Source organism: Artemia sp. Qi Xiang Cuo, chromosome 3 (assembly GCF_049724085.1).
Source record: "Artemia sp. Qi Xiang Cuo chromosome 3, ASM4972408v1, whole genome shotgun sequence".
NCBI lineage: Eukaryota > Metazoa > Arthropoda > Branchiopoda > Anostraca > Artemiidae > Artemia > Artemia sp. Qi Xiang Cuo.
The window spans coordinates 95,085,226-95,100,271 of record NC_142796.1 but is presented as its reverse complement, the minus strand read 5'-3'; the positions used below and the strand labels follow the sequence as shown (position 1 = coordinate 95,100,271).

The 15,046-nt window shown below is 34.3% G+C and overlaps 1 protein-coding gene across 3 annotated transcripts in view; it reads right to left on the bottom strand.

Annotated features, from left to right (window-relative positions):
* The window catches only part of LOC148954779 (double-stranded RNA-specific editase 1-like), a 60,686-nt gene that overhangs the window by 33,052 nt on the left and 12,588 nt on the right, over nucleotides 1–15,046 (bottom strand). For all 3 annotated transcript variants that reach the window (XM_089086746.1, XM_089086747.1, XM_089086748.1), the window contains exon 2: nucleotides 2,154–2,346. In XM_089086746.1, the coding sequence (XP_088942872.1) occupies nucleotides 2,154–2,346 (193 nt within the window). The remainder of the gene's footprint in view (nucleotides 1–2,153; nucleotides 2,347–15,046) is intronic.

The following is a 15,046-nucleotide window of genomic DNA, read 5'->3' as shown; positions in this document are numbered from 1 at the left end:
AGGGCTAAATAGTACCAACTGAATAGCCCGCCTGCTGTGAATTAGAAGAAAGAAGAAGAAAAGCTCGATCTTTTAGTTTAATAATAAAAAAGTATACATCCGAAAAAAATATTAGTTTTTCCTCTTATTTTGTTTTTAGTGTTAATCTGAATGTTTACAATAAATTGCTAGTCTGGTTTGGTCTATATACTTTTTCATTTATGACAAATTGAATTTGAAAAATTCAAATTCAATTTGAATTTGAAAAAATAGAATTTCAATTTGAAAAATTCAAATTCAGTTTTTTAGTTCTCTATCAAACCTACATAAGCATTCCAGAAATATTCCACGATTACACAAAAATGAAGGAATTAAAAAAAAAAAAAATTCCAGAAATATTCCACGATTACACAAAAATGAAGGAATTAAAAAAAAAAAAAAAAAAAAAAAAAAAAAAAAAAAACAACAACAACTGAAGTATGGGACCTGAAGGGATAATAAACAGGACGTGAGTTGTATTATCCAGGTATTCAGGTGTCGTAAGGTACAGGCTAAAAAGGAATGGATATTAATAGGTGAGAAAAAAGAGGGCGGGGGCTTTAGTTCCATGTAAAATCTAGTTGAAAAGGCTCCTCTTAATCACCAAAACAAACAAATGGACTGCAATTTACAACACAGAAAAATACCTTCCTATATAAATCTAGCCTAGCATAAACAAACTATCATGAAGTACAGGAAATAAGTAAATAAAGAGCAATAACTTTTTTGAGACTACAGTGTATATTAGGGGTGGCCAACCCACGGCCTGCGGGCCGCATGCGGCCCACCATAAACATTTTTGCGACCCGCGAGATTCATCACACTTTTATATTCTGCGGCCTCATGATGCGCACACTTCTTGGAACATCACAGATTCGATGTTTCAATCTTAACAATGTTGTTTATCAATGTATATAGCCCAATTATTATATCATTATATTGTATAGCTCAAGTATTATCAATATACAATATTATCCAAGTACAGTTATAAAAACAGTGAATTACGTTCGATCACATGCACTTGAGCATTGACAATTTAAGGATTTTCTGAAAGAATTAGATTCTGAATATGGTGACGTTGTGTACTTCAGTCGACTCAGATGGTTAAATTGAGATCGACTTGCAAAAGCTAAGTGAAAAAGGGGAGAAACAAATATCGCACTATTGAAATAAATATTTTTTATGATTTTATTTTTTATTTCGTTATTTGTTTTATTTTTAGCATTACATATTTCTTATAATCTGTATTTAGTATCAGTATTATTATTATATTATCTGTGTTTATATCTAAAAATAATAGTAAACATAATTAATAAAAATTCATTATTTTTCAATTTTCCACTCCAAAAAATACCTATAATAGGTTAAAATCTAATATAGGTATATATAATTTTATATGCGGCCCGCGGAATTATGATGCATTTCCAAAGTAGCCCGCAAGATAATTTGGGTTGGCCACCCCTGGTGTATAGTATACTTATAAAAGCATATAGAATGTTATATTTATTTTAAAGCACATGAAAATGCACAAAAGCAAAGAGTGTTAGATAAATATCTTTAAAAAAATGCCCCACCACCCTCAAAACCAAAATTTTATGACACTTAACTTCTAGGTGTTTGATCACTAGAAGATTATGCTATATCGCTTAGACCTCTGTATCTTAACTTTTCATTTGGTATATTTGTCTTACAGCTTATTCCTTTGTATATGGTTAGTCAACCAATTATCCAGAGCTACCCCCACAACTTTCCCTGGATAAAAATATCTACCATATTTTCTTCAACCTTTCAAAACCCCATATTTGAGGGCCCTACTTGACCACAATCATTACCATGGCTTCCAATAGTCTGATCTTAGACCATTGTCCCAAATTGTTTTCAACTTTGTCCTCCACCTTGACTTTTCCACAAATTGTATCTTACTACATACGCCATCAACTAACTTTAAAAGTCATATTTAAAACTAACTTTAAAAGTCATATTTTAAAAGCCTGAATATTGCATATTCATAGTTACTTGCATAAGCAGTGCTAAAAAATTAGGATTTCAGAAGGAGCCTGGAACCTGATCCACCCTCCTCTTGCATGGAATTTCCAGTACTTCCAGTGTCAATCAGCTTAGAAAAGTATACAAACCTGGAAAAGGTATATCCATAGTAGCACACTCTGTCTCTCCAACAATTGAATGCTCAGTTACATACCCACCATAGGTCTGAGGAAGAGCAGGAGAGGTATCCATGGTTTCAAATCTTGATGGTCTCTGGGCAATGAATGATCCTCTTGGTGCAAGGAATGATCTTTGTATTGGAGGATATCTAGGACGTGATTGCTATAAAAAAAAGGACACAGTTAGTAGAAGCCAGTCCAAAAGGGAGGAGGAATTTTCCTGCAAGGAGATATGGATGCATTATAAACGTTAGCACCCAACAACCTACTTCAAGAGTACCTGATCTTTCAACTGGAAAATATTCTGGGCCTCTTCCTCCGACTTAGAAACCTATAAATCTTGCATAATGAAACATTCTTTAAAATTCATAGAGAAAAAAATTCAGAAAAAAAAGAAAATCCTTAAATTATTTATTACTAATAAAATAAAAAAACTTTAGTTTCTATTATAAAAGCAAATAGTCATTAAGATTAGAATTAGCAAAGCTGAACTCTATAAGAAGGGGACTAACTCACACTTAGGCATCCAATTAGGACAATAATGTTTTTATAATCTGGCACATAATTTGGTTAGGAAGTAGGACTATGAGGTGAAATTAATTTTGGCATGACTCCATTGTTGAATATCAGCCCCATATTGGATAAGCCATGTGTATATTAACCTGCTTATTGCATATCAATCAATTGCATACATAAGATAATATTTATTACTGAAAAACGGCTATCACTTTAGAGTCAATAAACAAAAAAAAAGAACCAAAAACCAACAACAACAACAAAACTGTAAAAGGGTCAATGTCAAATATGTAAAAATGTCATAAACGATTAAAACTTGTAAAATTAAAAACAGAAAAAAATAATTAAGACTAAAACACAATTTAGTTATGTGATCAAATAGAAAGCTAAAATGGAGATTCACTGCTTGAATATGTCAACTACTTAAGGGATGAAAGTTCTTCTATATCTTTTAGTAGAAACTTATATTGGGGCAAGAAGGGTATTTTTGTTGAAGCAGAACGCGGGAGCCCACAATCAAAGGGGTGAATATTGACTAGGGAAAAAGGGAGTTATCCAAAGGTTATGAAGAGCATTGTTAGCAAAACGAAAGGAAAATTTTTGCTCTCCTTTCCTTAAAGGTGACTAGATTGGCTCTTCAAAGAAGGAAAATATAAGGCAGTTTGCCCTCATTGGAAATAATTCTTAGGCACCTTTTTTTGACTACCTCTATTCTATCCAGCAATTCAATAGAGATGCCAGGATGCCAAACAGGACAGGCATACTCAAGGGTTGGGCATAAAAATGAAAGGAAACTCCTAAAACAATATAATTTAGAACATTTAAACATTTTAAGATATCATTAATATGGCAATCCAATTTTAAGTCACTTGATATGGTATCACCCAGTCATTTCATAGTGGTAACAGACATTTTAGGGGGGACTGAGCAGGAAAAAGAAGGGGAGTTTTAAGGAAATTAATTTTTAAAACCATGACTTAAAAGGGTTGACTCTCATAAAATTAGTAACAGCTTTGTCTGATATCGATTCTAAGATATCCACTGAGCTACTTCTTCTTCCTTCTTCTATTTAACAGCAGGCGGGCTTTTCAGTAAAACTATTTAGCCCTTTTCCTTTTGCTTCACTCTGTGGGCTACAGAGCTACTGGCTTGATTGCCTCATATTTATTAGATATATTCAGATATCTTTCAGCAGATCTTTCGACTCTAGGAGTTCAAATATAAGATGATAGATGTCGATTTCTATGCTCTGTGTGCAGGTATAGTTGGCTAGGCTCTTGGCTGATAGTGGGATTCTGTGGTGTTTGAAGTATTTTAACAGTTTAGAAAGCAAGGTATGTTGTGCAGACGTCAGCATATTACATTCAAATAGGCAATGGTCAAATGTTTCATTATTCATATTACAATGCCTGCAAAGAGGGGACAGGGGAATTGAACCACTTGAATTAGAAAGCTTATATGAGAATGCAAGGAAATTTAGTCCATTTGTTCAAGAGAGAATTCTATGATAAATTTTAGAAAGATACTTATTGGGAAAGATGGAAAGGATAGGATTAATCTTATTAAAATTAATATCTGATAGCCTCCATCGGTAAATATCTCTAATTGGGATTGGTCTCCCACTTGGCTGGTCAATATTTATAGCATTTTTTGCTATTTCATCAACCTGATGATTACCACTTATACCAGAGTGGCTAGGAATGTACTGAAAGTAAGTTTTTATACCACTTAAAGCAAGATTATCAATAATACTGAGACAATGATAAGTGTCAATGTCCAACTTATATTGAGGAGCTGAGGCCAGCAGCTCAAGGCTTGATAAAGAGTCGGAGTAGATGATAATATTATTGGAATTTTCAATCAAAGACTGGTTTTGCTTAAGGTGTTCTATTTCTATGATTATGGCATTTAACTCAGCAGACATTATACATAAATTATTAAATAATCTCTTACCCATTGCAATTTTCAGGTGAGGAAGGAAAACACCACTTGCAACCTTCTCATTCATTTTTGACCCATCAACAAATATTTGGAAGTGATTTTTATAGGTAATTGTATTGAGTTCTGCAAATTTTTTCTGGACAAAAGCAATGGGGGTTAAATCTTTATTCCATTTTGAAAATTCAGTATTTATTATGGGAGATGACCAATTCCATGGAGGGGAATGGGGGAAAGTAGGTGCAAAAGACTTTGCTGGTACAGGGAACTTCTTTTCAATATTGGCATACTCATCTGCAATACCTTTATACATGGCTGGGTTTCTTAACCAATTATGTAATGTGTGTGAGCTATTTGATTCAATCAAGAGAAAGCTATGTCTCTCCCTTATTGTTGTTAATCCACTCTCCATAAGCAGAAACTTGGTGCTTGTGGGTTTCCTAAGACCAAATATGAGATGTATTATATCATTTTGTGTTGTTTAAATTTTCGACATCTGGGTCTTTGCACATGCACCATATACGATGAGCCCATAGTCAATATGGGGTCTTATATGTGATTTATAAAACTGGAGTAAGGTTTTCTCTTTACAACCTCAGGGTTTGGAAAAAAGTCTTTTTAGTATATTTGCTTTTCTATAGCATTTTTTTTATTGTGTTTGAAACGTAGAGGGGGAAATTAAGTTTTTGGTCAAGCATGAGACCTAGGTAATTATTAATATTACCTCCTGGAATAGTTGTTTTATTTAGAGTTAGTTTTGCATTAACATGGTTTCGCTTCCGGTGAAATTGGATTATTTTTGACTTGGTGGGTGCAATGGGCAAATCTGAATGTTGAGAGAATTTTTCAAACTGGAAAAGTGACTTTTGCAGATTTGACTGTGCTATCTGAAAGGTGTTGCCAGATGACCATAGCACCAGATCATCAGCATATTGTAGATTCGTGTGGGGTAGGTTCATGTCCCAGAGATATAGGGCAAATAGGAGGCAACTGAGGACTGCTCCCTGAGCTAGGCCTTTGGATATTGTCTTTTGGGGTGAAGAGGCTTAACCAACACAAACAATGAAACTTCGCACTTATATGAAGGATTTAATAAAGGATATTAGCTTAGGAGGTACTCCAATGTTTGCGAGTTTATTTAAAAGGATTTGGTGGTTCACATTGTCATATGCTCCTTCAAAATCTAGGAAAGCTGCCACTAGGATATTATTTTTTGAGAAAGATTCATTTATTGCATTTGTTAGCAAAATGAAAGCATCTGTTGAGGAGTGGTATTTCCTGAATCCAGTTTGAGTGTGTGATAAATCCTTTTCTCCATTATTTTCCCCATCACAGGTGTAATCATTATGGGCCTATAAGACTCAGGGTTATCTTTTGGTTTATTTTTCTTTAGGATTGGTAGGAGGGACAAACATTTCCATATATTGGGGAACCTAGAAGATGCCCAAGCATGATTATAACAATTTATCAGTTCTTTTTTGTATGAAGGTGTGAGATTCATTATCCATGTGGGGTGTATATTGTCATAGCTGCTGCTAGTTTTGGACCAAATATGCTGTATTGCATTATTCAAATCCTGGATTGAAAATGGATTAGTTATGTACTCGGATCCTGGGCGTGGTTGGTAACTAGGGTTCATAGGAATTGTGGACAGTTTGCTTTGATTATTTGATGTTAGCTTATGAACAAAGAGTTGCAAATACGTTAGCATTTTCAATATCATTGTCATAATGGGTATTATTATGTATAAGCTCATACAGGAGTGGGTTGGGAGAAGTCTTTTTCCCACATATGTGGCTTATGACTTTATGTATAATTGGCTCATGCGTTTCTCTGGAGATTATTTGCAAAATTATTCCAGTATTTATATTTGGCATCTATTATAGTCCTTTTTAGATTAGATTCTGCTTGTAATTTTTTTATACATGTAGAAGGTGATGGTTTTTTTATGAATTCTGCCCTAGCTGCATTTTTTATCCTCCATTTATTTAGGCACTCATTTGTCCACCATGCTTTAGGAATTTGTTTAGGGAATGTTTTCTTAGGTGTTGTCCTGGGGATAGCATGATTAGCTGTATTTATTAGTAAAGATGTCAAGGCTTCAGCATGTGTGTCAACTGTTGTGTTAGAATTGCATGAACTTTGGGTGAAACTTGTAATTTCATCGTTTAGCTTATTTTGGAAAATAGACCAATTTGCTTTAGTGTTGATATATTTGGAGGTATGAGATGAAGTTCCAGCAGGTTCATTTAGGGAGCAAATTATAGCAAAGTGGTCTGTACATAGACTATCAATTTTATTTATGTCAATTTTGTTCAAAAAATTTAAAGACACAATTTGTAGGTCAATTGTGGAGAGTTTGCCACTTTTGGGGTTAAAATATGTATTCAGGTTTGGAGGGGTAGCAACCGCTAATTCATTATTATTTGAAATCATATGCTCAATAAATTTACCAGCTTTATTTGCTGGTTTATTCCCCCACAAAAGGCTGTGGGCATTGAAATCAACACAAATAATGATATTTCTTAACATATTAGAATTATTTATATAATTAAAGAAATCCTTGGCATCTGTAGTTTGGCCATTAGGGTTATAAAAGCTTATTATGTAGGTTTTTAAATTATTCAGCCAAACACTTATACCAATTACATCAACATCATTTTCAAAATCTGGAAAATTGATGCCACAAAATTTTATATTATTATTAACTAATAAAGCTACACCACCTCCTTTTCTCTCTGAAGATCTATCCTTTCTCAGGATAGTATATCCCAGAGACTTAATTTGTTGATTTTGGGTTAAATGAGTTTCCTGGAAGCAAGCAATATTAATGGAATTATTATTCATAAATGATATTAGTTCATTTAGCTTATCTTCTGTGAGTGATCTTACATTCCATTGGAGTATTGATAAATGTTGTGTTGTTGATTTATTCTTCATATGACTGTGTATCAATGTTCAGCTTTGTTAAAAGTAAAGCAAGATCTTTTTTTGCTTGAATGAGCATATCATCTGGGATGTAGATTTTTTCCAATTCTGCAATAATTTTTTTTTTCTGTAGTTTATGTATGTTCATGGCCTGAACTGCATTACAGTTTAGAATGAATAAGGATTTTGGGGATTGCATTTTCGGTAGTTCATCCTGTTTGTTAGCTAAAAGATTGATTCCTGGTAATGTTTCTGGTTTGTTTCTTCTAGGGAGGAAGGGACAGGCTTGCCTCATCTCACTGGAAAACGAGACTTGTTGGCTTGGTGATTCCTTCTGATAGGGATTTGAGCTAGGGGGCTTAGAAGATATTGTTTTATATGGGGTGCTTGATGCATTTGGGGCATTTGACTTGGGGGTTTTGGTTGGTTTCATTACAGGCCTTATTTGGTATTGTTGGGCAGAATTTGCTTCCATTGCTCCAAAGGGGTATGGGATGGCCTTATCTGTTGATATTTGGAGTGTTAGAGCTCTTTTCTTGTATGCAGGGCATAGTGATTTATTTGTAGATTCATGTGGGCCTTTGCAATTGATGCATGTAGGCTGGGTGTTGTTGCAAGTTGTCAGCTCTTTAGGATGGAAAGATTTACAATTACTACACTTTTGGAGAATTTCATTGCATTTGTTTGTCGTTTGTCCCAGTTTGAAACACTTCTGACACTGAATAGGCTTAGGTTTGTATTCCTTGTGTGGTTTGATTTGCCCAAATAGGAATAATTTTTCTGGGATATCTACTAGTGTGAATAAGAAGTGTTTCACACTTTAGTATGAGGATGACTAATAGAAACTCCTTAAGTAAACTTAAAGTATTGCTTTCTTCAAGTGACTTTTCTTCTTGTTTAGAGTCTTCGGACCCTGATTTTGCTGCTGAATGTTTTGTGAATCAGTTTAAACGTTGTTTCAATAATGCTGTCCCTCTCCGTCAAATATCAAGAAGAAATAGTATAAAGCCGATTAAGCCTTGGATATCTCCTGGATTGCTGGTATCAATAAAAAATAAGAATCTGTTACATAAGGCATACTCAATGAATCCATCTGAAGTTAAATTAGCTAAATTTCGCAGATACAAAAACTATTTAACAACAACTTTAAGATCAGCAAAAAGTCATTACTTCGCCGAAGCATTTGTTGAAGCAGAGGGGTTCCCCAAGAAGACATGGGAAATAATTAATAAGCGCTGAGGAAAACATAAGACCCATGATCTTCCTGATGAATTAATAGCTGAAGATGGAACTAAACTGGCTACAGGGAAAGTGAAAGTTATCAATGCATTAAATATGCACTTTGCAAAAATTGGCGAGGAAACCGCGTCAACTGCTGGAAACAACCTGGCCCGTCATCTGGATAATGAAACTGGAGAGGACTTTCAATCATATCTACCCCCATCTCTCAATTGCTCCATTTTTCTTACTCCTGTAACCCCTGATGAACTTTTACTTACAACAAACCTTTTTAAGAATGGATCTTCGCAAGGGACCGATGGGTAATTGACTAATCTTATTAAGTGCATAGCACAAAATATTGTAAGCCCGCTTTCCCATGTGTTCAACCTCTGTTTTAAAACCGGAAGATTTTCTTCTTGTTTCAAGTCTGTAAAAATTATCTCTTTGTATAAAGGAGGAGACCCGAAGAACCCAAAAAACTATCGGCGGATTTCGATCCTGTCTACTTTTGGGAAGTTGCTTGAAAAGTGCCTATATAACCGCATAGTCAGCTTTCTAATGAGATCTGAATTTTTTAGTCTGATGCAATTTGGGTTCCGAAAGTCTCACTCTACTGAGCATGCTATTATGGCAATGACTCAGTTTGTTCATGGCACCCTCGACAAAGGTGATATTCCTGCTACAATTTTTATTGACATTAAAAAGGCATTTGATACGATTTCCCATAAAATATTGCATATTAAACTTGATAACTGTGGCATAAGAGGCCCAGTTAATGACTTAGTAATGTCTTACCTAAAAAAGCGAAATCAGTATGTAGACGAAGGTGATACTTCTTCCTCATCAGTATCTCAATCTCAGTCAGTCGGAGTCCCACAAGGCTCTAGTTTGGGTCAACTCCTATTTCTTATCTATGTTAATGATATCAGTAATAGCATCAATGATATTGGCCTTAACATATTATTCGCCGATGACACGGCATGCACTGTCAGCAGCCCCGACTGTAGATCGTTGAAGCTTAGGTTGGAATCAGCACTGCCGAGGCTTATCTTATGGTTTTCGAGAAATAAATTGACTATTAATTGTTCTAAGACAAAATTCATCATCTTTTCTCGTACTGGGAAAACAGCACCGGAAATTATGATGATTAATATTCAAGGCCTACCCATTGAAATTGAAAGAGTTGATGATATCAAATATCTCGGTATAATACTGGATTAAAGTTCATTATTTAAAAGCCATGCAATTTATCTTTGAATGAAACTGGCAAGAAATATTGATATGATGTATCATCTGAAATTTGTTCTGCCGTTTTTTTCCCTAAAATCTCTTCATCATTCTCTAGTGCATTCATATATAAATTACTGTCCCATTATTTTTTTCAATACTTTTAAAACTCATATTCTTCCTCTTCAGAGGCAACAAAATAATGCTCTGCGTCTATTGAAAAATTTCCTGCCTAGCCCGTTTTCTTACACTGGTAAATCGTCAACAAAAAGCATGTATAAATTTTAAATATTCTTCCACTGGATCTTTTCTCTTCTTTCCATTCTGTTCTTTATATGATTAAACACGTTCAAGGTCTTTTGCCTGAATATTTTTATTTGCATAATAATTTTTTGCAGGATGATAATCAGGTTTTGCTTACATATTGGACCCGTGGCAGTTCTGTTGTCCGTCGGGCTTTAATAAAATCTGAAAAGTCCCGTTTTTCACCAAGGCATAGGATAATATATAATTGGAATAAATTTCACAGTTTTATATATTTGAATAATTCATTGGTTAATAATAAAATTAGATTAATGAATCATTTAATTATTAATTATTAATTTGATTTATTTTTTGGGGTGGATGCTCCTCATTTCATTTTATTTATTTGGTTACTTTGATTTTTTGCGGATTTTGTTTGTTGTTACCGTACGGAGAGTTGAAGAGCAATCTTTTTATTATGGTATCTGGAGATAGTATTAGTTATTTTTTGTTGAGTGTATATAAACCCACACACGAGGTATTCTCACTGTGGGTAATTAATTTGATAGTTTTGTCAAAAAAATTTTTTTTTTATTGATTAATAAAGAACTTGAACTAGTGTGAATAAGAAGGATCTACTAGTTTTTAGGCCAGTAGAGTTAGGTTTTCCAAGTTGGGTAACATCCTCAACTGGGATTGTGTTTCCAGCCCTATCTGAGAGGCCTTCTTTTAACTCCTGAGTAGATATCTCTGGGGGAACATTAAAAACTTCAAATTTTGTTGGTGATTGTTTTGGGTTCCAATTAGATGCAATAATGGGGATATTTAGAAGGGATTTAAGGTTAATTATTGTATCCGCTGATTTCTGATCTTTTACAGATATTAGCAGAGATCCATCACGGTTTATGTTAAGAGAGAACAATGATTTTAGAAATTTAAAAATTGCAACTCTTATTGCAGTGAGCATTTTTATTTCAAAGGGTGTAGTGGGAGTAATTTTAAGGTAAATTAATAATTTTTTGGAGGGAGGATCTTGGGCAGGAAGAGGGGAAATGCTTTTAATTGGGGAGATTTTTTTCCCTTTTTTAGAGCTTCTAGAAAGGGCCTCTTGAAACCCATTATCATCATTTATGGTTGCATTAGGACCTACATTTATCAATGTCCTATTCTCCGAATTGGATCTATCATTAGAACTTTCAGATAATGTGCTTGACGAGTCAAGAGGGGTATATTCAACTATGGAATTTGATTTGGGATATGGGGGGAAGTTTTTTTGGAGGACTTCTAAACATTGCCTATTGGAAAAAGCTTTAAACACAAATATAAAAATAAAACAAGAAGGGAAAATAGATGATATCAAACTGTCTGCACTATACTATGGCGAGAATAAACACCACAGTATAGCCCTGAGGATGACTTTAGCCGGATAGGTTTGGTACAACTGCTGATTAGAAGCGATAATAATCACAAGAAAATATATTTCGATTTTCTTATATGGTTGCTGAGGTATTATATTTCTAATTTGTTGATGATTGAACTGTCATGTCAGACATGTCATGAGAGACATGTTTCAAAAATTTAAAACTTTTTTTTTTGTTACTGAATTCTCTTATTACCCAATTTCAAATGATGGCCCTCTTTGTGCAGATAGAATTGCTCTCTTTGTGCAGCAATTTGATTTGGAGAACAATAAAAGCAGCAAAACACAATTAAATTGAAAGGGCCCTAAAACAATGTTTCTTACACTTACCCAAATGATTTCATCATAATTTGAAAGGCTGGGAGCATGAGTCAATTTAGGTAAAAGGTAATTACCTATAAATAATAATATTACCCCTTCCATTTTACCAAGGGGGTGGTCATGAGGACAAAGTTTTGCGAATTGGGAGTTATTATTAATTTTCAATAAGTCAGGGTTCTGTGCTTGGACCTTGGTTATGGCAATTAAATCAATTTTGTGTACTTGAGAGGGCCCCTAGTTCAATCAAGTTGTTAAAATTTAGGCTTCTGCTGTTTGTAACAAGGAACTTTGGGAAATTAAAATGGTTATAAAAGAAAGCAGTTCTTTGTGTGTTAATTGTGGTAGCTAGAAGGGAGTGGAAGGAACGTGGATCTGGTGGAGGAGAGCCATCTTTTTTTAGATGAAGACTGGGGTTCATTTGGGAAGCAGGATTAAGAAAGAGGATTGGACTGGGTCTGAGAGAAAAGTGAGCTTTCTGTGTAACATATGCAGTTGGATACTACACCTAATTGGTTAATAGTCAAGAAATTTCATATTACTCTTAATTTAACCATATAAAACCTTCCACTGATAAATGACTTAAAATAAATACTTTCCTAAATACTTTACATACTAAAAAAAAAAACTATTATTGCTGTGTTTTCAGATTATAGAGATTCCAAATCATCCTTATGGTTTATAATCTTTTAAAAATGAATAAAAAAAAAGTTTTTTCAACTGAAAGTAAGGAACAACATTAAAACTTAAAACAAACAGAAATTATTACATATATGAGGGGATTTGCCCCCTAGTCAATACCTTGCTCTTTACACTAAAGTTTGAATTTTATTTCAATGACCCTTGAATCACAAAGAATGACCCTTGAATCACAAAGGCTGTTTAATTAGAATAAATAGTTCTTTTGAAAGTGCAAAAAAAACTAGCATAAAGAGTGAGGTATTGACTAGGGGAAGAACCTCCTCATATACTTAATCATTTCTGTTCATTATAAGTTTTAATGCTGCTCCTTACTTTGAGTTATATTTAATTTCTAATCATTTTTCAAATAATGCTGGGAAATCTGGCATAGAAAATTCCCTTCCACTATGGAAATATCCTACCACGTAACCCTCCCCCCCTCTCCCACCCAAAACAAATCCCCCCTGAAAACGTCTGTATACTTACCAATAACCAATACTATATGTAAATAATAGGCAAAGTTCTTAACTTGCAGCCCTTCCCCCAGGGACTCTAGGGGATTAAGTCATCCTCAAAGACATAGTTATTAGATTTTTTGAAATGCCGAACAAAATTAATATCTCAAAATTTTGATCGGGTGATGTTGGGAAAAAAATGAGCATGGGAGGAGGCCTAGTTGGCCTCCAATTTTTGTGGCCACTTAAAAAGGACACTAGAATTTTTAATTTCCTTTCAAACAAGCCCTCTTGCAATATTCTAGAACCACTGGATTTATATGATTGCCCCTGAAAAAAAAAAAAAATAAAATAAACATGCATCCGTGATCTTTCTTCTGGCAAAAAATACAAAATTCCACATTTTTGCTTTGATGGAGGAGAAACGGTGTTTGAATAAAATTGTTATAGTTAGCAGAAAAAAAGGATTCTTTCTTTTTAAGAAAAAAAGAAGAATAAATTAAGAATGAAATTTTGGGATTCAACTTTTTGGAAAAAAATTATATTTGAAGGAAAGAATTTTTACATTGTTGCCAGTATGCAATTCTTCTGGCTTATGCAATGAATAAGTTGATGAAGGGGATAATTTATCCAAAATGTGAGTTTGGGATTTGCATTGCAATTCCAGTCAATAAAATTTATCAACATGTTCTTGAATCTGTGCAATGACAATTAATAAAATCTAAAAAAGGTTTCCAACATCTGCCATATACTACCCAACCCCAAATACTTCAGTACCATATGTTGCATACCCATATAATCAAGGATATGTCTTAATGTCACAAATTGGTTTTTGTACAGGTTATTGTTTTTGATCTGCTCCAGATAGATATTACTTCTAGAACAACAGGGTACCCCTTTGAACACTACCAGAAGCAAGCAAATATCAGACACCTAAATAAATTGTATTCCAATTTTATAGTTAAAGTATGCAACTTTCTTAGCTAGAATGCTGTTCTGTCCCCAGTATTGAAGCCTCCTAGCAAGCAGTCAACAGAAATTAGTCCACCAATTCATGGCTAAAAGACCAGAATACAACTAATGAGCAGAGTAATGAATCTCCTTTACAGCTTGGTGTCTACACAATGTATCCTTGTTCCTGGCAAGGACAACTTGAGGTAATGATCATCATAAGAAGCCATGAGTGATAAATGAAGCTTTATAATGCCATTGTCTATCCTTACCTAAATTTAGCATGGCCTTAGCATCTCTCAGCTATGAGATGGATGTAAAGGTATTGGAGTGTTCAAAGAAGACCAACAAAGTTTATCCAACACTGCAAGCAAAAACTTACAAGGAGCATCTCATCTGACTCAAACTCCCTACTTTAGTATACCATAGGAAAAGAGGAGACATAATAACAACTTGTAAGTTGCTGGAAAGTGCAATTTTCAAAAGTGCTTCTAAGTCATGTCTTCTTCCCATTCTTCTCAACTATCACAAGAGGTCAAACCAAGAGGCTGCAGGTCCTCCATTACACCAGGCAAGAGTGCCAACACTTCTTCTCAGTCTGTTATGTCCCACTTTGAAAGAGCCTGTCAAAAGCCACTGTTCAGTCTCAAACCCTAGAAGCCTTCAAGAAATGCATTGATCAAGACTGGTCAATGCTGAATAGAGGCTAATCTGGGATGTCAGATCATAACTTCAAAACACCACCAGCAAGATTTTACTACAATATGAATTTAATGTGAGAGCTAGTCTTCAACTCTTTCAAGTATTAAGATGATAACATTTGACAACAACATCCACAAAAAAATAATGCAGTAATAACAAGTTCATTGACATGTAATTTAAGCAAAACTAAAGATTGCACCTAGGAGGAGGACCAGAGCCTTCTCTCTTCTCCAAAAGTAAAAACTTACACTCCTAAGAAAGCA